At 40.3% G+C, this 23,579-nt stretch overlaps 1 protein-coding gene across 1 annotated transcript in view; it reads left to right on the top strand.

Moving 5' to 3' along the window:
* Positions 1–23,579, top strand: part of Mtmr10 (myotubularin related protein 10) — a 54,672-nt gene that overhangs the window by 7,242 nt on the left and 23,851 nt on the right. Inside the window, exons 3-7 of the mRNA XM_031386870.1 lie at positions 3,262–3,398; positions 5,937–6,009; positions 6,594–6,736; positions 14,041–14,131; positions 19,826–20,006. Of these exons, the coding sequence (XP_031242730.1) occupies positions 3,262–3,398; positions 5,937–6,009; positions 6,594–6,736; positions 14,041–14,131; positions 19,826–20,006 (625 nt within the window). The remainder of the gene's footprint in view (positions 1–3,261; positions 3,399–5,936; positions 6,010–6,593; positions 6,737–14,040; positions 14,132–19,825; positions 20,007–23,579) is intronic.

Consider the following 23,579-nt stretch of genomic DNA (forward strand, 5'->3'; position numbering starts at 1 on the left):
TCTCTCTCTCTCTCTCTCTTTCTGTAAAGTGCCACACAATAAATGTTGTAGGTTTCTGGGCTAAGTCTATGTTACAAGTACTCAGTCTTGCCCGTGGTCCTATGAAGCAGCCAAAAGCAGCACAAGAATAAAGTTTCAATAAAAGAGTATTTACAAAGGCATCTGTGTAGCCCAGGGGCCGTGGTTCACCATCCCATGGAGCTGTCACCCACAAACGCTCTTCCGTTGTCTCATCCTCTCTGCATTTGCAGGAACACGTCTCACTCCTGCTGCATGGGTAGGAATCCAGTGGCTAGAGAAGGGCTGTTGTGGGGCTGAGGAGAGATGGGCGGGTGGGTGAGTGGGTGGATGGATGGGTGGACAGGTGGACAGACAGACAGAATGACTGAATTGATGAATTGGCACATGATACCAGCTCAGCCATGGTGCCCTAGTCCAGAAGCCCTTTCTCCATTTCTTACCATGAGCACTTCTGCTTCCCTTCTCAGGAAATCCTACAGTGTGACTTGACTCTTGGTTTCAGGTGGTCTTTATTTGAGTGTAACATGCATGCAAATATGAATGACTCATACATGGTGAAGCTTTTGACTTTCTGTAGCATTGTTTTCAGAGTCCTAGTTCAGGTAAATTGGTTGAGGGGTGGGAATGTTTGTTTGGGTTACAAAAAGGTGACTTCTGTCTGCAGTAGAAATAATTAGTTCAGGTATGTAAGTCTCATAACAGCTAAGACTGAGGAAAGTGGTTGACTCTTCAGTAGCCCAGACTGGGATAAGGCAGGTGATAAACTTTCTGTGGAAGGCATTGTAGGAAATTTCATTTGTTTCTCATTAGAATGTAGTTAAGAACAACAATGAGTCTTTAATTCAATGTTGGTACTTATTCCAAGTCTCTACAACACCTGTACATTGATGAAATTTGTAGAAACAAACAGAAGGTTTTTGTAGCTGGGTCCCATATCTGTGGAATCAGCCAACTCTTGGTGACAAATCTTCTAATCATGGGAACTGAACATGCACAGAGTTGTGTTCTTGTCCTTATTCCCTGAATACTGTGTAGCAACACAGCACTTACATTTCTTAGGTACTTCAAATCATCCGGGATGCTTTAAAGGCTGTGGGTAAGTTGTATGCAATGCCCCACCATGTCTATAAGGAACTTCATGTTCACAGGGTCTGAGAACCAATGCCCCATGGGTGCTGAGGGACACTTGATAAGTTTCACATTTATTTCTGTTTTTAAAATCTTAGGAGTATGAAAGTATGATTTAACTTTTTGGGTGCCAAGTGCCTGATCTCTGTAGTAGAGAAAACATCTGCCCTCCTTTCATATAGACTGTGTAAAGAATCAATCAGGACAAGCACTGAGGAGCCACCAATCCTAGATTATACTGTTCCTGTGTGTTGGGGGACAGCTGTGGGCAGTTCTGTGATTACATTCATCTTTGCATACCCAAACAGTCTTCATCTTCCAACTTAGCTGGCTGCTGGACCAGAGGAATTATGAGTGCTGCTCCACTTAGAGCAGCTTGAGTTCCACGGCGCTGGCTGGCTGCTGGGAATGCCCCTCATCACATTAAAGGCTAAGCTAGAGAGTACGTGCTTACTAGAGAAATAGCATTAGGTTTATTTGTTGGTTTGTTTTGCTGTTGATCTAACTTAGGGTTTTTGTACATGCTCTAACACCTAGCAGTGTCCCCAGCTATTGAATTTTAGGGACAGTCTCACTGTGTACTCAGGCTGGTCTTGAACTCTGGATCTGGATCCTTCTACCTCTGCCTCCTTAGTGCTGGGTTACATCACCACATCTGATTTAGTGAGATGATTATAAGTAATTTATTTATTTATTTTTTTGTAATTTATGTTTTTTATTTACTCAGATGGCTGATTTTATTTCTTTTCTGTAAACCAGAGGCACTGAGTTGATTTCAGTCCTTTTTTCAGCACTTTAACAGCCACCAACATGTAGTAGATACTGTTGTATGCACTGCAGTTTTAACAAAATGTCTGTTTCCTACCACCATTGGTTATATAATCCTGACCGAGGCAAGAATGAACTTAAAAAGTAAACGTGTGTCACGTAGTAGCTGTGACGAGCAGTGCAGTGAATTACAAGTGTACAGTGCTGTGGTTAGGGAGATTAAATCTAGGCATTCGGTAGCACCGTCATTGTCTGAAAGAATCTTCCAAGACAGGAGTGTGTTCAAAGACCCATAAATGGAAGCAGTGTGGTATATAAAAGGGGTTCATAGAAGGCCATTGTGGCTGCATCGGGAGGGCGAGGAAGACAGCTGAGCAGGACTTGGCATTCAAAGCCTTAAGCCATGTGAAAGAAGCTTGTATTCAGGATGGAAATTTTCTCAAGTGATTTGAGCCAGGAATTTGACATGAGTGTATGAATTAAATCCTCAAGTAAATATTAGTGGCTGTTCTTAAAATTAGCCTTATGAATTTTTAAGAGTGTTGAGTAAAATTTGTTCATTGTCACTTATTGTTAACATTTTTGTAGGAGAGGATTGTTTTGAGACTAAAGTTCCATTCTTCATGAATGAGGTGTTTGTGAATTGTCAGCAAACAGGTTCTGGGCATCACTATGAAAACAGCTTTCTGATAAAAGAAAGTGCAAAACAGATTGTATCCTGGCTTTCTGCTGTTGACCAAAGAGGATGATAGCTTAAAATGTGCCTTGTCTAGTTGCATTGTAGATCTTAAAATGATGATCATGTTCTAAATGCCTTTTGAGAAATTACTCCTTTCCAAAGCACGGGAGAGCTCTTGCTGGGGTTTCTAATATTTGTTTTTCCAGTCTTTCCCTTTAACTCAAACTTGATTTTAAAGTTTTATTGTTTACTCTGTTACAGTTTGAGTGCAAAGGTTTCATGAAGTGTACTTTAAAGCAGATAAAACTGGATGCTGGTTCTCATCCCTTACAAAATGATCAAAGACATGAATATTAGTGAATGTCACATCTTAATAAACCCAGACATTCATCACAAATGTCTCAGGAATGCCTTGGGGGCTAGCTAACTAGGGGCAGCAGAACAGCTGAGGCCACTTTGCTGGTTCTGTCAGCTCAGATCCCAAAGCTTTTTGGGCCTCATTCTGTACCATACCCCAGTGCCCACAAATGCCAGCATCGTGGCAGCTCCTCTTCACAATCATTCTTTCAGCCACCAGCAGCCAAAGTCCTCTGCAAGCTCACATAGTGCTTTCTGGGACTGTCAGTATATTGTTTTGCTCACTGTGATTTTTTTTTCTTTTTTAGGAGAAATTGTTGTAAATGAAGTCAATTTTGTGAGAAAATGCATCGCAACAGACACGAGCCAGTATGATTTGTGGGGCAAGTTGATATGCAGTAACTTCAAAATTTCCTTTATTACAGATGACCCAATGCCATTACAGGTATTTACTTGTGTAATGCTTAACTATGTTAGGGCTTTAACTGTAAGTAGAATGTACTCATATATAAATAAAAGATTTAGAAAATGGTAAGAATCATCAACAACTCACTAATGTTGGAAATATACTCTATAAACAGTGGAAGTGTGGGTAGGCAAGAGGTGACAGATTTGGGAGGAGATGAGTGAGGGATAAATATGAACAAAACACATTGTACAGGGGCTGGCGAGATGGCTCAGCGGGTAAGAGCACTGACTGCTCTTCCAGTTCCTGAGTTCGGATCCCAGCAACCACATGGTGGTGGCTCACAACCACCCGTAATGAGATCTGATGCCCTCTTCTGGTGCGTCTGAAGACAGCTACAATGAATTATGCTGGAGTGAGCAGGGCCGGCAGAGGTCCTGAGTCCAATTCCCAGCAGCCACCACATGATGGCTCATGGCCATCTGTACAGCTGCAGTGTACTCATACACATAAGATAAATAAATAAATCTTTTAAAAAACCACATTGTCGGGCGGTGGTGGCGCACACCTTTAATCCCAGCACTTGGGAGGCAGAGGCAGGCGGATTTCTGAGTTCAATGCCAGCCTGGTCTACAGAGTGAGTTCCAGGACAGCCAAGGCTATACAGAGAAACCCTGTCTCGAAAAACAAAAAACAAAACAAAACAAAACAAAACAAAAAAACCACATTGTACAAAATCCTTAAAGAACTAATAAAAATAATTTTAAAAAATCAAAATATAGTGAAGGAGAATGTCACAACTTTGCTTGAGGAATAGAGTGAGTAGGTTTTCTGGTTGTTGGTTTATTTTCCTTTGGTGTAGTATTAGAGATGCTAGGGTCTTTGTACACTAGCTCTACTACTGGGCGAGCTCCCCCTCTACAGAATCTCCCTGGATAGTTCACTCTGCCTTTGAACTGTTAATCTTCCTGCCTCTGCCTCCCAAGGACTTGATTACACCTCATATTAAGCTTAGTGAGATGACTTTAAGTCACTTTGCTTTATTTATCCTCTGGGATTACTGGTTATATATCTTTTTCAATATGGGAGTTATTTTTTCCTTCATTTTTGAAATGAATTTAAAAATATTCTTTTTGACTAATCATGAGAAAAACTTAGTTATTTGGCATATGTTATTATAAATAGTGAACATTTTACTGATTTATTTGTTTGCTTGTTTTTTTTTTTAACTAACTAGCTCTTTTCCCAGAAACTTAATTGATAAAATGTTTCTTTAATAACACAAGCATTTATTTGAGCGATCTGTATGTAAGTATTTTATTTCATGTAGTCATTCACTAATTTTTCAATATTTTCTGTATATTCATATATATGTGTTAATCTCTTGAATTATATTAAACTAAACTTAAGGCATTAACAGTGCTTGGTATGCAGGGATACTAGCTCATCTGATGTGAATGTGAGTTTTCCCTTTGCTTTTGGCTTCATTGAAGAATCTCTGGCTGCAAACTTCATTCAGTGAGCAGGGGAAACCTATACCTGGAGTAGCTTAAATCCAGCACCAGTGATCAACTAGTGCTCTACTGACAGCAGTTAAGGTTTCAGTTTGAAAATGGTCCGGAAGTATTTGCTAGGAGGCATAAACAGTGAGCTACCACTCACCAAAAGCCTTCTTTACTGCTTTCTCTCTGCCCACTTCCCCCTTTTTACAGGCTCTCATGTACCCCAGGCTAGCTTCACATTCCATGTGTGGTTGCGAATGACCTTGAACTCCTAATCCTTTTCCACCACCTGAATCCTGGGATTATAGATATGTTCCACTTTGCCAGAATATTATGTTACTGGGAATCAAACCCAGGACTTCTACCTACATCCCCAGCCCCAAAGCTTTTCCTAAGGTTATTGTACTTGGAAAACTAAGGCTGGGGAATCACAGTTTTAAGGTGAATGGGAGCAAGACCCCTATCTCAAAACAAAACAAATCTTTTTAAAAAACTTTAGTGGTCATTATATTCTAGAAAGTCATTTCCCACACTAACTCTGTATCACAAAACTCAAATATGATTTTACTCATTAAAATCTGATGACCTAAGAGCCCCCTCTCTTTCATTTTTCTTTTTTTTGTGACAGAGTCATCTAAAACTAGGTATGCAGTTGTTTGCCTATAAATTAGTTGATCGTATTACATCCCTCGGATATTATGGTAGCACTGTGGTATACATTTTCATTTCTTTCTGTTGGAATAAAAGTGTGGGAACTAGGTGTGGTGACCTGTGCCTATAATCATAGCACTCAGGCAACTGAGGCTAAAGAGTGCTCAGGAGTTAAAAAAAACATCCTGGGATACCTGGTGAAACCCTGTCTCAAAAATCACAGCACCATTCCCTACCTCTGCTTCCTCCTGACCTATGCCATCAGATGCCGTTTGCTGTAGATGGTCCTTGCTGCACAGCAAAGGTTTTTGTGCTCCTTGGCAGTAGTATAGTGAATTTCTTCTCACATTAAACGTAAGGCTTATTATTACCAATTTGATGCCACTGAGAAAAGAATTCACATGAATATCATTTTTTATTCCAGAAATTCCATTACAGAAACCTTCTTCTTGGAGAACATGATGTCCCTTTGACATGTATTGAGCAGATTGTCACAGGTATGTAGTATTCTGCACGTGCATTCTCTAAAAGTTGAAGCTGCATGTGATAGCTGTACATCTAGGACATTTGGGAGCTACTTGGGAGGCTGAGGCAGAAGGGCCACTTGAATTCCAAAGCTCAAGTGTGACCTGGAAAGCACTGTGAGATTATTTCATAAAATGGAGTATTCCTTAAAGGGCCAAAGTCTCAAATATTTGAGTTGGAGTTTTATCTCTGTAGACTTTTACATTTAGTCCTTTTTAACTCCCAAGAACCCAACTGAGAAGTCAAGACGTTCTTGTAAAATGAAGGTATGATTTTTTTTTTTAGTTTATAAATTGTGTTCTCTTTTTAATTAAAAATTAAATCATTAAGTGTATCAATGTAAAGACACTCTAAAATACCTCCAAAATCAAAGTTAGAGCCAACCAAAGTTCGAGGAGCCACAGGCAGCTATGAAAAGGCAGGACCCCAGCAGTGGGGTCTGTTCCAGCAATGGTACTTGGTACTCATCTCTGCTGAGAAGCTGTTTAGAAATGCTAAAGAGCACCAAGAAAGAACGTTGTCACTTTTTCTTCTTCTTCTTCTTCTTCTTCTTCAGTGAATGACCACAAGAGGAAACAGAAAGTCCTAGGTCCCAACCAGAAGCTGAAATTCAATCCAACAGAATTAATTATTTATTGTAAAGATTTCCGAATTGTCAGATTTCGCTTTGATGAATCGGGTCCTGAAAGTGCCAAGAAGGTAATGCTGTTAAACTTTGTCGATTTTGAATTCTATACTATTTTACCATTTTTAATCAGCGAATGTTGCTTTTTATATATGTGTTTTTCATTTCATTTGTTTGTTATGTATGTGTGTATACGTGGACACATGTGGCTGTCCAAGGGCCAGTTACTGCAGGTGGGCTTTCTTTCTATCATGTAAGTCCTAAGGATGGAACTCAAGTTCTGAGGCATAGCTGGAAGCACGCTTACCTGCAGAAGCCTCTCCCGGCCATGTGTGCATGGCTTAACTGCTTAAATTTTCTTGGAGAACTTATTATTAGCTATCTCTTTAAGTAAAACTAAAGCCAAACATATTAAAGGAACTATTTTCCTATATAAGTTAATAGATACTTTAAAGTAATCTGGGTATTTTTCTTTAAAGTAATCTGGGTATTTTTCTTATCAGCTGCTAAAATATTAAAGACTCATACATATATGTATGAAGAAATGAGTATATTTCCTCCTTTATGACTACTATTAGCCAGTTCCTTTCTTGGCTAAAAAAAAAGTTGAAGATCTACTCTCGTTGCAATTAGTGAGGCTTTAATTTTAGGATCAGAGAATTTTGTGAACAAAGTAAAAGGTAGACTCTGGCTTCATTCGGATTGGGTAAATGGGTAGTTGTAGGAGGAGCCTAGTGATTATTTAGTAGTTTAAAGAAGCCTTAATGAATTCATTTGGAAGAAGTGCTACAGGGCAACTCAAAACCAGATACTTCTTAATTGACCAAGTTCCCCCTTGACTTCTGGGGAATGTTTCATATTTACTCGTGGTGTAAAAGTCAAGAGCAGAAACCATTTCTTTGGTTCCTTGTTTGAGCTTTGCAACTAGAATGAAGCTAGTAGGCCACTTGCCCCTCTGTTTAGTCCAATGGCAAAGACATAGAAAGCTAAAAGAATTCCCGGGAGAAAGTCTGCTCCCCTGTAGCAGGCACAGAGCAGCAGTGTCCTTCCTGATGGCCTAGGACGGAAGTTAGCTTTACCGTGGGTGCTGTTGTTTTCCATGCTCAGCAGACTGCAGGAAAATTCCTGTTGTTGCCAGTTAAGGCTGTCAGAAATATCTCCAGGCAGCTGGCTGTCTTCACATCCTCTGGTGAGGAGGTGGTAGATGTGTGGAATGCAAGCATGAGATAACTCTCTAAGAATGCATGGCTGCTGGTGCTGACCTGAGGGACAGCAATGTGTCTGAGCAACTGTCTTTATCTACAGTTGACATAACCATCTATGATGAACATTCAGCTGGTAACTTAAGGGTCTTCTCAGTGGCTGGACTCTGCTGTTTGTGATTTGAGCATTTTACATTCAGCATGCCTGTTCTTATAGAGGAAGACTTTAGGACTGATTAAGTAGAAGACTGCATGTAAAATATTTAGCCAAGTCATTTTTTCAAACTTAAATATATGTTCATAATTTCATTGACCACAGAAGCTAGAAGCAGTGAAAACTTCATCGCCATGCTGTGCAACTTTTTGAGAGTAGGGTTACTGCAGCACTCATGAGATCAAGTTAGAGTTTTACCTTCAAGTCCAAAGATGGCCTAAGTTTCTTTCAGAAAGCTTAAAGCTCTCCCACTCTTCCTATATTTTTCAGGTGACGAATTTAGTGAATGGAAGTCATAATCATTTGGGTTGTTCTAGAGTTCTTGTTGGTTATGTTTTGGTGTGTATTCTGTGAGGAAGTTTTCATTTTTCAGTTGCTCACATTCTTCTGGGGTGTCATGGTTAGAGTTTCTGTTACTGTGATGAAACACCACATCTGAAGCAAGTTGGGGAGGAAGGGGTTTACTAGACTTCTACATGGTAGTCAAACACTGAAGGAAGTCAGGACAGGAGCTCAAGCAGGGCAGGAACCTGGAGGCAGGAGCTGATGCAGAAGCCATGGGAGGGTACTGCTTACTGATTTCCTCTTTCTTATAGAGCACAGGAACACCAGTCCAGGGTCACCCTACCCACAATGGACTGGGCCCTCCCATACCAAACACTAATTAAGAAAATATCCTACAGGCTTTCCTATAAGGAGATTTTATGGAAATATTTTCTTAATTGAGGCTCTGTCCTCTCAGATAACTTCAGCTTGTGTCAAGTTGACATAAAACTATCCAGCACTGGGTGTGTGTGGGTTGGGTGGCATAGCTCCTTCACAGTGTGCTAGGTTTTCAAGCTGGGAGAGAAGGGCAAGCTGTAGTTTCTTTCCCTAATGAGTAGGAGTCCAGTCAAGATGGCCAGGAATGGATGAGTGTGAAGGGACAGTCACAGCATGAAAGATGTATTGTGCCCATTGACAGTCACCTGGTGAGCAAGCATAGGAAGTGCTTGTAAGTTTAGGGGACCCATCCCTTGTTTTTGGCTATTGAACTGCCCACCCAAACAGTCCAGGCCTTCGTATGCCCTTTCTCAGAGCCTAGCTTCTAACAAAAATCTTTTGCCAGTGTCTTTAAAAAAAAAGTATTGCCTGAGGCTGGAAAGATATATTCCTTGTCTTCTGTGCAGTGATGAGAAAAATGGAGCAGGGAATGAAGCGCAAGGATTTTTTTTTTGGTTTACGTGTTTTGAATATAGGATTGTATGTGGGTACCAGATCTTACTGGGTTTTCTTATTTTTATGTGTAGAGCGTTTTTCCTGCACATTTGTCTGTGTACCACATGTGTTCCTACTATCTTCAGAGGGTAGAAGAGAGCATTGGATGCCCTGAAACTGGAGTTACAGATGGTTGTGAACTGCCATATATTTCTGGGAATCAAACCTGGGACCTCTGGAAGAGCAACCGGTGCTTTTTACCACTGAGACATCTCTCTAGCCCTTGTTTTTTTCATTTCAAGTGAAGGCTTTTGAGTCAGTTCAGTGGGCACTAACACCATGGCATATACCTGTATTCCCAGTTACTTAGTAGTATGAGACCAGAGGCTCTTTAGTTAGGGTCAGCCTATGCTACAAACTGACCGTTCCATCTCTTAAAAACAACGAACCCTGCATTTTCAGCTGGGCATGAATGTGTGTATCCAAGGTCCCAATGATAGGCTGAAGCAGGAGGATTACCTGACCACAGCCAGGCGTTCCAGGCTAGGCAAATAGCACAGTGAGACCCACTCTAAAGTCAGAATGCAGTGAGTGTCAGTGGGCAAGTGAAGGTTCAGTTTGTTTGCTTCCTGGAATCTTTAATGTTAAATTCCCTATGGAAATGCTTTGACTTTTGTTAAGTTCTTTTAAATGGATCAGATCCATACTTGGCATTCTATGATGTGTGAACCATGGATCATTTTTGAAATACTGAAAGTGCTTCTATTTTTTGTTTGAAATAAGAAGGCTCAGAATATTCGATCATCTCACTGGTTCATGTTTTGTCAAATATTGCTCTAATAATTGCTGGCTGATTAATTGGCTGTCTGTCAATTGTCTCATGACTAAATTGTGCAGCTGTATTATAGTACTGTTCATCTTTACTATCCTTGTGCTGTCATGGGAAATAATGATATTTGGTGAAGGTCTATCCAAAGAGATGAGTTTAATGATACATAATTTGATATTTTCCTCATAGCAGCTTTGAACCACCATTTTCTTTAGATGTACCCTTGCTCAAAATTGAGGTGTAAAAAAAAAAAGGATTTTTTAATTAAAATATTTAAGATTATCTTTAATGATTTCTTATTTTAAAAATACATAGGTTAATTGATGAATGGTTATTGAATTAAATATCCAACGTCTCTATTTTATTCTCAGTTACAAATAAATTTCGTTCATCTAGTTAAAGAAAGGGGCTGGAGAGATGGCACAATAGGTAAAATGTACCTCTGCTCTTACAGAGTACCTGAGTTCAGTTCTGAGGACCCATATGAGGCAAGCTTATAACTGTCTATAATTCCAGCTCATATTGCCTCCTGGTCTCTGTGGACATGGCAAACGCACACACACACACACACACACACACACACACACACACACACAACTAAAAAACAAATAAAAACACCAAAGGGGGAACAAAGTTGGAGAGCCAGCCAGGCATGGGAGGCTGAGAAGGAAAGTATGGACTCTAAAGGCAACCTGAGCTACATAAGGAAACTCTTTAAAAACAAAAATCAAAACAAAGACCAAAACAGTCAGTATTGCCCTGTGTTTGTGTAGGGCTAAAGGTCAACCTCAGGAACTATCTACCTGTTTTTGAGACAGGCCTAGAGTTTGCCAAGTAGCAGGCTAGGCTGGCTGGCCAGCGAGCCTTGAGGACCCGCCTGTCTTCCCCTTCCCACCTCTGGATGACAAGTAGCCTGCATCTTTTCTTGCTGTGGTTTGGGAGATCAAACACTGGGCTTTATGTCTGATCAGTAAGCATTGTATGAACTAGCCCCCACTGGCCCAGTTTTCCTAAGTCAGTCTCACTCTGACTTGGCTGGCTTTAAAGTGGTAATGCTATCTCAGTCTTCAAAATGCTGATGGGATTACAGGTGTGAGCACACCTGGCTGGCTGTCATTTTTGCCTGAAACCTGACACAGGAATATAGGGAACTTTGTTTGCAAATGTGATAGAGCTGGAGATTAATCATCTCTTGTGTTTGATTTTTCCAGTGCTGTGCATCAATTGAAGATAAATCAATCATAGATTTTTCCTTTAAAAATTATTAATTAGGGGATATTAATATAATAAGAATAACTTTACATGTAAATGAGATCTTATGAAGCCTTTCAAAGTCCCTTAGAAATAGAAGCTAGAAATTTGGTATAGGCTTTTAAAACAGTGTGTTGGGAAGAATGCAAAACAATGTACATCTGGCTTTCTCTCTCCTTTGCAACATGACTGTCCTCTTGATAGGCAAGTGTACATATCCCTGTGCCAGACAATAATCTATGCACGCTTGTGATCACACTTTTGAACAGCAAATTCAGTTTCCTCTATAAGCCCCCTGCTTATCAGAAAAGCAGCTGTCAGGGAAGTCAATGAGCCAAGTTCCAACTTCACAATATTATTTATTGTCTTTACCTGTACATGCTATTTGATATACCTTCTTCCTAAGCTAGTGGACCACTGTATAATCTTAAAGGAGCCTTAGAAATAGGCTGTGTTGGGTTTTGCTTTGCACACAGGCTCTATGCTCTTGTGCTTCATAAACATACATTCCACCATTAGTGACCTGTGAATTTCTTCTGTGTAAATGAGCATATGCAGCTTTCTGATTTTCTTAGAAAACACAGTAGACTAGTTAGTGGTGGGTAGCACTTTCATGTTGTCCCAGTAACAGATCTGTCTACTGGCATGTTCAGTGCTGTCATCACTAGACACAGTGCCTGTCTAGGAAGTCACAGGTGATGCTACAGCATGCACAAGTTTCAGCTTCTTGGGCTCCAACCAGGAAAGTTTGGGAAGAATCGTTTTTACCAGACATGGCTATTTATAGAAAGTATAACTGGCTGAGAGGAACAATGAGCATACAGAAGATCAGACAGAATGTATGCAGGCTGACCACAGGTGACTAAGGGAACCTTGGAAAGGTAAGAGTTTTCTTTTGAAGAGAGCTATGCAAATGACAGGGAAACAAAATTTACCAAGCAGATTGCCAAGACAGCCAAATAATTAGTCAAAAACACATTTTAGAAGATAATACTTAAGTATAAAACTTTAGAATTCAGAGAAGTCCATAGAGGTACCATAAGATATGCCTGGCTGGCAAAATAGAGCAGTCATGAAAATTTCATAGTGTAAAGCACAGTAAGTTTGTCTATGAAGTAAACCTGGTGCCCAAAGTAGTAGGAAGTGATGCAGATTTTGTCAAGGGCATAGACTGCAGAAGTTTTGCTGCTAGAAGTCCTTCAAGGAACACTGTTTTAGTTTTTCTTCCTGTTGTTGTGATAAACTACATTGACCAAAGCAACTTAAAGAAGAAGGATTATTTCGCTCACAGTTCTGGGTCATAATCTGTCACAGCAGTAAAGTTGAGTTATCAGAAGCTTAAGGCAAGCATCAGATCACATGATACCATAGTAACAAGACCTGCAATTGCACAGTTCAGGATCCCCTGCCTATCAGGTCATGTCCAGAGTCTCATCTTCCAGTTAGTGTAGGTTCTGTCAAGGTGACAGCTAACATGAAACAACATACAGATTGATGTACAGAGTAGGAACTGTGAAGGGGAATATAGGTAGTCTTATAAAATTGTAAGTGGGACCCTTACAGGATGCTCTGTGGTTAGGTACTGAGAAATCAAGGCAATAAACGTTTTAGGGAGCTTTTCCTTTAGTTAAAAATCTAATGATAAGTTCTGTCTCCTTGGTTATATGCTTTAACTTTGTATGATAGGAAAATTTATTATCTGGAAGATGCTTTAAAATATAGTTTAAGCAACAAGCTCACAGATACTTAATGGTTAATAGAATTTGCATCAACTTATTCCAGACACCACTACTATGAAATGAGATACAGTTAAGTTTTCTTGCTCAAAAAGCATTTCATTCTTGTTTAGTGCTTCACATCTAAGTCATAAATAACCACTTTAAGAAAGGCTACCTACCCTTCTTGCTCTGCACATATCTCAGATTTCTTTTCCCTCTTTATTCAGTTGGGGATGGTTTGTTTCTTAGTCTCGTTCATAGCTTTTAAGCGTGAGGCACTGTCTTTCATTCTATCTGGTAGTTTTTGAGAATAATAGCATTTCTGTATACAGAGTTCCTTTGAGGCCAGGCATGCTCGGTTGTTAGTGTTAAAACAGCGCAGGTGTTTCCATCATTTCACAGATTAAGAGACGGAGGCTGAGAAAGGAAACACTTCACAAGAGTCCGAGCAATGACTTACACCGTGGCTTGTCAGTTTGCTGGTATATGCTTTTTAGTCTCAATCCATTTCACTTTCTAAATGTGCTTCTCTGGGCTGCTATATCTTTTATCTCTATCTAAATATGGATATTGCTAATTTTATATTTTTACAACCCACTGAAATTGAAACTTGGGGTTTTGTTGTTGTTGAGTGGATATTATGTTTCTGCCATTTTGGAGAATGCTTCTTTAGCCTTCAAGTTTTATTTACTGGATAAAGTTATTCCACTTAAAAATTGAACTCAGCAAATACTGAATACTTACAGCATACTAATTAAAGATTAAGCATTGTCATGGGGAACAGAACAGTGAATGAGATAACTTGGCCTTAAGTAGTTCATTCATATTCTAGGTCAACAGAAAAAACATACAATTAGTATCCGTAGTCACTGCTCCAGGAGACCTCTCCCAGTGACCAAGACCTTGTTGTACATTTCATTTAAGTAAGTGTGTTAAATTCAAATTCTAAATGTAGAATTTTTCCTAGGTATGCCTTGCAATAGCTCATTATTCCCAGCCAACAGACCTCCAGCTACTCTTTGCATTTGAATATGTTGGGAAAAAATACCACAATTCAGGTAAATATGAAAATACTAAGTATCGTGACTAACTTTACATGTGTCCATTTTATTCGTATGTTTCTTAGTGTTATAATGAGTGTAGGGTTGTTAGCTTTGTAGCTGCTAAGAAATAAACGCTATGCGTAAAAGAGCCATTCTCAGAGTTTCTTGAGAAATGACCAGAGAGTCATAAGCATCAGTTTGCAGGAGTTGAAGTACCTGCTTTACCTGTAGGCACTCATTTGTATTTTATGCTCAGTATACCTTCTTCTATTTTTATTTCATAGCTTGAATTTTAAAATTGTCCGAAAACCAAAAGATAGTTGAAAACCACAAAATTTCTGACAAAATATAAGTTTTATAAAAAAGCTAAAATGGTTAAACCCTTTTAGAGAACTTTGTTAGGATTTCTAAAATTCTGACTTTCTGTTCTGAATAAGACCAATGGACGGAATATGAGCATTTGTCAAAAACTAGATAGATTCTAGGCAATTTTGAGGTAACTAAATGATTTTCTTCACATATCTATGTTAGCTATGACATCATCAAGAAAAATTAGATTTGGTCATGTAATTCCATTTAAAATAGTATGTTCTAGATAATGTAATTGCTAATGCAGAGACCATGGATCTCCTGATAGCCTCCCAATAGGTTAGTGATTGCACAGTGACAGCTGCCTGAAGTGTACATCCACCACTGTTCAAGGAAGGAAGATTAATGAAAGGTCTTTCTATCCCACCATGGCCTAGGGCATGGGTTCTCCACCTGTGGGCCACAACCTCTGTGGCAAATGTCTGCCTCCCAAAGAATTTATATTTATAACAGTAGCGAATTACAGTCATGAAGTGGCAGTGAAAATAGTTTTATGGTTGGGGTTACCACATCCTGAGGAATTGTAGTAATGGGTAGCAAGCAGTATTAGGAAGGTTGAGAACTACTGGTCTGTTTGGGGTTTTTGATTATTAATTGTACTGAACTTTTGCATTTCTTACCTTATAACACAAGGTAGTAATTTAAATACCTTCTGATGCAAGCATATTCCAGTTTCACTGTGGTACTGCTACATTAAAATGTGGTGTTAACATTTGAAACAGAGATGCTTTAAGTACATCTTCATTACTCTGAAAGGTATTTATCACACCCTAGAGAGGATACATGAAAATAAGGTCTCAAAACAGCTTTCATTTTGTACTTCATAGAAATTGGATACCATAAGCATTTGTGGATTAATTTTTCTTATTCATATGCATAATAATTATAATCTAGGCTTGAACAATAGTTATTTTTTGAGTGATATTTTTATGTAAATTCACTTCCTATCTAAAAACCAAACATAAATCCTTGACAGTCAGCTACAGAGCAGTAATCACCAAGCTCATTCTGAGATCCCCTGTTTGAAGACAGTGGCTAGTGTGTAAGTTTCCAGCGTCAGTCTGGGACGCCTGCTTCAGTTTGTTTGTGGCACATGTCTTCTCACTACTTTATCTGTTAGGAATGATTGGTGGCTAGGTTATGACTTTTGTAAAAATATGGTAGCTTGGGCCGTCTAAGTACAGCCATGCAGCTGGTGACCTGATGCCTGCAGAAGTCACTTTTTAGTCCTACCTCCTTCATTTCCTGTGGGTGTCTCCAGTCTATAAAATTTGAAGTACTTTATTTATGTTTTCTTATAAGCTAGTCCCTCTTATTTTCTTATAACTGGCTGATTGATAATTACTTAAATTATTCAGGAGTACTTTTTAATAGTACATCCTTTCTAACTTCTCCTTCAGCAAATCCTTCATAAGCATAGTTCTGGCCAAAGTTTTACTCAGTTTCCTCACAGGGTAACATCCTTTAATATCCTTCCATGCTGTTACAGAAGCATAAACTGCATCCCTAAGATCAAAAGGAGCCTGAAATTTGCATACACTACAGTCACAGTTCTCTAATTTGTGAGTGAAAGATGCTCAGTTACCCTCTCTTGAACCTCTGGATGGCACCTTGACTCATTGGCTGGACTAAAGAAGCCCCTTTTTCAGGCAGGTAGGTGACAAAGGTGTTTCCACCAATAAGGTCTGAAGTTGGAGAGTGTCCCCTGTGATTATCTGGAGAAGAATCTCCTACTCTCTTAGGTAGTGTGAGGTTTTCTTTTATGTCCAGCATCAGATGAGTAAGAACCATTCCTGAAAGGATCAGTAGCCATCCATACACACACTTCAGTGAGTATACTGAGGTACAGGGCAGTGTGCACACAAACACTGCAGCAGGTTAGGACAAAGGAGAACCCAGTTCTGCCTTCTCTCATTTTCAAAGAAGCTGAGGACCTAGCAGTCATCAGTCAGATTGCTACTGGGCAGAGAGTATTCTAGAAAAGTACAGATTCACCTTTGTTCCAAAGCTGGCAACATGTCAGATTTTGCTTCTGCACTAGAAAACTTGAAAACCTCATGAAGTTATGTACAGGCTCAATGTCAGCAGCTTTTCATTACAACAGACAGCTAAAAATGTACTGTTAGGATTAAGCTGCCCATTAAAACATGTACATTTTTAGTGAATTTTATGAAATCTTTTGTTTCTAGCAATAGTATTTTAGTACTTAAGAATTTGTTTTAAATACTTATATAGTATGCAAAACTATTTAAAGTATTTGTTTTAAAAACTTATATAGTATGCAAAACTATTTAAAACAGTGTAGGAATTGTTAATTTGTTGCTTGGGAACTAGAGTTCTCAGTGTGACTATAAATGATGTGCTCAAGCTTGTCTCTTGAATGCTAGCTGCCAAAGCAGCAGAATTGCTGGAGGAGCCTGTATAAACAGAGCCATGTTGGCTCCCTCCCAGGCTCTCGGGGTCAGAGCCTTCCACTAAGAAGGGCCTCAGCATTCTGAGGTTACCTTCTCTCGTCTTTGTGACTTCTAATTCCCACTGTACATCATAGCGGTAAGCTTTCTCTTCATATACCGTTCATTTTTACTATCTTCCTTGTTATATAAGGCCAGTCTGAGTGTCAGTGGGGTCAGTTACAAACAAGCTCTAAAATAATCATTCCACGGCTAGATTTCTGAAATACCGTAGAAAATGCCAGCATCAAGAATGCCTAGTGTCTAGGTTCATTTACTTTGTTGAAGAGCTGTGTTTTAAAACTTAGTCAGGTACCCATATGAACTCCAGGTCTCCTAATATGACTCTCCTAGACCAGCTTGCTGCTGTGATTGCATGAATAGAGCAGGCCCGTGGGGCTTTTTAGGAAGTACTAGAATTAGCAGTCTGTGCCATCCTATTATTATCACCCACTGCAAAATGACCTCTCTCCAGAGGAGACTCAGAGCTAATGACAGTGTAGTCCCAGCTGTTGGGAAACCTGCAAAATAGAGCAGATACATAGGATCCCAAAGAGCTTTCACTTTATGTTCAAAAAAAATCTGTCTATTCATAAATAGACCTAAAGATCTACTCTCATAAATGGTGGAGCATCCTCAATGTGGTTTCAGGAATTCAGAAAACTAATCAAGAGCTCAGCTGCAGACTTGTTGCTAAAATTTCCCCCACCCCACCCCAGATCTTTATATCTGTGTTTTGGTTTTGTGGTGGCTGTCCTGGTAAGTGACCAAAGCCTGTGCTACAGTGCTGAGTAACAGCAAAGTTGAAGGGACAGCACCACTTCTGTCCTTGGTTTTAATGTTAGTTTGGTTTGCTGCAGGTTCTGAATAAACTTGACAACTCTTTATCTAGAAGGAAAAGATGTCTTTTAAAAAAAACGAGCCCTACCAAAAGTTTTTCTGTACTTACTTAACCGGTCATATGGATTTCCTCTCTTACATTTAGTAATATAAGTTGCTTAGTTCTCTGGAACATTGTTCTTAGTTACCTGAAAAGCCTGTGAGTCAGCCAGCACAATTTCTAGGTGATATGTTCCATAGAGAAAGTATTGAAGTGGAGTGAAATGTGAGGATACAGGCCAGTTAACATGATTATCTTTGTCAGACCATCTTAAAACCAGACTCACTAAGTCTAAAGTGGAGCCATGTAGGGGGTAAAATTCAGACTTCCTAACAGCGCATCAGACCCTTGGTGATCTAGACTAGTGGTATGCAGTGTTCGAAGTATCCCTTCTGCATTGTCCTGTAGGGGACCCACCAGCTCTGTGTGGCTATTAAGCACTTGAAATGTCCTTAGTATACCTGAATGATTAGCATTAGTTTTTATTTCATTTTCATTTTAGTTTAAATTTAAATGGACTCTGTGGTCAGTGAATCATTCCATTCTCAGGTAGCACAGAGTTTAGGCCTCATGAAATCTGTAGCTGCTCTTCCACCATGTCTGGCTTTCCTGCTTTAAGTGTGTGGATTTCCTGAAGCTTTACCACTGTCCTTGTCTCCGCTCGTCATGTCCACCTCCTCCTTCCCTGCCAGCTCTTGACGTTTCCCTCAGGATTCTGTTCAGATGCTGTCAAGTCAGGACAGCTTTCTTGGTCATCCTTTCTTGCATCTATATTGCACATAAGTATTCAGTGCTTATAATTTTTGTATCTACCCCCTACTGTCTTGCTGCTTTCAGAATAATAAGCAGAAAACTTTCCTCTCTGTTCTCAAGACTTAGTTTATCATAAGTACTTCAGAAATTTATGTCTCATAGCAAGAGTTAATAATTAATCACCGAGAGTGAAGCACAGCATGCCCATGTGATAATTAGGCATCCACATGGCTACAAGAAAGAGAGCTGCAGACAGTGGTGACCTACCAGTTGTACGCTGGACCTCTGTGTCCCTCAGAAGCCATTTAGATTTGATTCTTTTTAAAAAAGGAGCATTGTAGAAGCATTATTTTGTGTGAAAACACCATTGATGTAGTACACATCTAGTCAGGATTGTCAGCTTAGGAACTGCCACTTAAACCTGTGGCAATAAGACACTGGGCCAACAGGGGTTATGCCATCGCCCGAAGGCATATCAGGCTGGTTGGCACAGCTCCTCTCCTGATGTTTTCCAAGTGCTCCCAGGCTCTAGGTATGCCCCTGTCTTTGGACACATTTTTTGCTAAGAAGTGAAGTCTAGATCTCCTCCTTGACACACCATGTAGGACAGGGCTGTAGCTTCTAGTGACGCACAAACAGCTCTGTCAGCTTCTCAAGTTGAATAATTATTCAAAGCCAAGAATCATTTAGTAAGCAGATGAGATGATGCTAGAAAAACAAAATATTTTGAGGACTTGAAAACTGCTGGGTGAATCCATGCACCCCCTACTCCATAGTGGATAAAGTAAGCAGATGGCAGATTTACCCCTCAGTTTGGAGCAGTGAGATAGTTGAGTTTCAGAAATAAATAGTTTCCATAACTTGGTAAGAATGGGGGAAACTGAAAAGTAAGGGCAGTCAGTGGAGACAAATATGGGCAGCAGACATTGTTCATATGGAAGGAAGTGCCTAGTAGAAGAATGAACAGTGTGTGGCACAGCAGCATCAGCAGCTAGTGGGATGGGAGGAAGGTCTTCAAAACCAAGTTGAAGACTTGCTCAAGGCCTGCTTACCTGCTGGCACACAGGAGATAAAGCCATTAGAGGATAGGAAAGCAAAAAGTGTCTATACAGTAATAAAGCTCTGGGCAAAGACCAGGTGAAGTTTTGATGCAGAAGGCCACACATAAGGGCATGTATGTGATAGAAGGCAGAGCAAGCAAATCCTGGGTGAGAAGGGATTAGCTCAAGAAAATTAATAATATTTCCTTTCCCATAGCCAACAAAGTTAATGGAGTATCCTCAGGAGGTGGAGGAGTATGGAGTGGAGCTGGCAGTACCGGCAGCCAGAGGACGCCACTGTTTGAAACTTACTCAGATTGGGACAGAGAGACCAAGAGGACAGGCGCTTCTGGGTGGAGAGTTTGTTCTATCAATGAGGGTTACATGATATCTACTTGGTAAGTCTTATTTTAACACACACACACACACACACACACACACACACACACACACACACCCCTGGAAAAGACTTCTGTGAAGAATAATCCAATTCTACTTCCATTGATAAATTTGCTTGTTTTGGTTAATACCTGTTTTAAATGGGATGTAAAATAAAAAAAATAAAGTTAAGGCTTTGGTAATACAAGTACACTATACATAGCATTTAAAAGATGTTGACAGCAGTTCTTTATTAGTGTCAGTAATCTAGTGGGTGTTTGCAATTTTTTTACAACTGTCTTTTAAAGTTGTAAAGAAAGTTTTACTCTAAATTTGAGTGATGTTTCCCATAGGTTTTTTAACATACATGTTCTTATCTTACCTCCTGTCTTAGTCAGGGTTTCTATTCCTACACAAACATCATGACCAAGAAGCAAGTTGGGGAGGAAAGGGTTTATTCAACTTACACTTCCACATTGCTGTTGATCATCAGAGGAAGTCAGGACTGGGATTCAAGCAGGTCAGGAAGCAGGAGCTGATGCAGAGGCCATGGAGAGATGTTCCTTACTGGCTTGCTTCCCCTGGCTTGCTCAGCCTGCTCTCTTATAGAACCCAAGACTTCCAGCCCAGAGATGGCATCACCCACAAGGGGCCCTACCCCCTTGATCACTAATTGAGAAAATGCCCCACAGCTGGATCTCATGGAGGCACTTCCCCAACTGAAGCTCCCTTCTCTGTGATAACTCCAGCCTGTGTCAAGTTGACACACAAAACCAGCCAGTACACCTCCATTATACTTAGGTATTTACAGACAAACCAGGTTGTTGTTTTATGGGGTTTCCCACATTCTGGTATTACTGGTTTTATCTCTGTGGTGTTCTTTAACATGTTCTTCTGCGTCTTGAGGAGGAATTGGATCAAGCCTCAGTGGTTTGGCAAGAATTCATCAGGTGGTACTCTGTCCCCTGGGCATCCCACCCAGTCTCTGGCTTGCTTGCTGTGTCTCTCCCTCTCCGTCCCTCTGTCCCTCTCTGCCTCCCCTTGGTCACTGTGTCTCTGTGTACTTAAGTGCTGACTGACTGACAGGTCCCAGGGGTTGTCTGTCTGTCCAGTCTGTCTAGTGAAAAGTTCCATTTTTTTATATCATGGTTTCAGTGTCCCAGATAGTCTTCACACAGTGGAGGGCAGCTGCATGGGTCTGCTGACTCGTGAATGGTTACTGCTAGCTATATCCTAAGTCTGTCCACTTTCTACCAGCCTTTACTCCTTCAGCTCTGAGTATCACAAACTATAGTTCAAATAAAAAAACCAAGATAAATCTTTCCTTTACCCAACAGTTTAGAATAGTGAGCTGGTGGCCTAGAATTCTTTAAAAGTGACTAGGAATTTTCGTTTCTTTGGTTTATGTAATTTAGTACTGGTGAAATTTTGAGAATGCTTTGAGACATTGAAGTCTTCATTGGCTTATAATCAGCTTTCTTGGGGGCAAAATTGTGCTGCCATTTCCTGGTCGGTGTTGTCGAGGGACCTCCTCAGTGTACATGTCTTAGAAGGTGTTTTGGATCATGTCTTCTTTCCTTTGGATTTCACCATTCACTTTTCCAGCATGTGCCATTGTGTGTCCTGTGAAGCACATGGCACAGTCTAGCTAGGCTTGCTTCTGTCTGCTTGCTGGGCTATGTGGAGGAAAGAAAAGAGGAACATTTTTCAAAGGGCAGTGAGCTTCCCACCAGTAACGGTGGTCTGGTGAGTGTCTGGGCGAAGAGGGTAGACGAGGAAGACAAGGAGGGCCCTGAGCTTCTTTGTAGATTCACGGGCTATCTTATGCACTATTCTATTGCTGTGAAGAGCCAGCACGACCTAGGCAACTCTTACAATAGAGAAAGCATTTCATTGCTGCTGGCTTACAGTTTCAGAGGTTTAGTCTGTTATCCTCATAGTGGGGAGCATGCAGGCAGGTGCCAGACAGTAGCTCAGAGCTACATCCTGATTTATAGGCAGAGAGAGTAACGCTGGCCCTAGTGTGGGCTTTTGAAACCTCAAAGGCCACCCCCCAAGTGACACACTTTCTCCAACAAAGCCATACCTCCTTATCTTTTTCAAATAGTTTCACTCCCTGATAACTAAACATTCACGTATGAGCTTATGGGGGCCACTCTTGTTCAAACCACTACACAGGACTTTGGTTTTGTTTGCCTGCTATCTTTTTTCTCACAGCCTGTCAAGATGTGGATATACCTGGGAAGATGCTTTCTAGACAATGTATATGTGTTTGATAGTTATTCTAGGAAATTCTTTAAATTGTATTTTTCTCATGGTCAAAATTTAATTTTATGAGGACTGTGCACATCACATACATTGAGATGGTCGGGATTATCAGTGCCTCCCTTAGATGGATTCAGTGCCATCCAACTAAGTGGGGTGCACATTAAGTGGAGAAAAACGTGATTCATTCTGGATGAGGGCCACAGAACACTTCACTGTGTCTCAAGTACGGGGCTTTTTCTTCCTTGTAAAAAAGTCAGTTGTGGTGGGGTGTATGTGTGCATGTGGAGGCCAACAATTTCTGGTACCAGTCTTCAGGCTTTGTACACCATTTTATTTTGAGATGGAGTATCTTAGTTGGTTAGGCAAGCCTGGCTGGCCACTGAGCTCCAGGAATCCACCCACCTGCCTGTGCCTCCTCAGCACCGGCATCATGAGCAGGCACTATGATCCCATGCCAGCTTTGTATATGGCTTTGGGGATCAAACTCAGGTCCTCAAGCTTCAGCGGCAGAGGCTTTACTGCCTGGCTTGTCTCCCAGCTTCTGAAATTAAAATTTTAGTTAAAAAATAATGGGTTTTATAATGTCATTTTCTTACATATGTGCCATTTTATTTTGTTCTGAATCATCCCTAGCCCCCACATTCCTCTCCACTTCCTTCTGTCCCCCTCTTGATGGTTTCTTCCCCAAGTAAACAACTCTCTTGTTTTCATGTTATGTGCATTGCATTACCTTTTCCCTCTCCCCCAACCCCTTAACATGTTTCAGTCCCCCCATGGTTCCCTTCCTAGCTTCATGGCCTTCAGAAAACATACGCTCCTCATAAATCTAGGTTTGACATGAAAATTTAGTTTGTCTTTTTATGTTTGGTTTGTATCACTTAACAAAATGATTTTCAGCTCCATTCATTTTTCTGCAAATGTCATGAATTCATTCTCCTTTACTACTGAATAAAATTCCACTGTGTATATGAATCACATTTTTATTATTTAGTCATCAGTGATGGGCAGTCTCTTAATTAGGGTTAGTATGCTGTGATTGAACACCATGACTATAAGCACCTTGGGAAGTAAGGCTTTATTTTGCAAATACTTCCACATTACTATTCATCATTGAAGGAAGTCAGGACAGGAACTCAAACAGAGCAGAAACCAGAAGGCAGAAATGGAGGTAGAGGCCATGGAAGAGTGTGGCTTGCTGGCTTGTTCCTCATTGTTCACTCAACCTTTCTTATAGCACCCAGAACCACCATTCTAAGTCCTGGCACTGACCACAGTGGGCTAGGTCCTCCCACATCAATCATGAATCAAGAAAATGCCCCACCAGT

Source organism: Mastomys coucha, unplaced genomic scaffold, assembly GCF_008632895.1.
Source record: "Mastomys coucha isolate ucsf_1 unplaced genomic scaffold, UCSF_Mcou_1 pScaffold21, whole genome shotgun sequence".
NCBI lineage: Eukaryota > Metazoa > Chordata > Mammalia > Rodentia > Muridae > Mastomys > Mastomys coucha.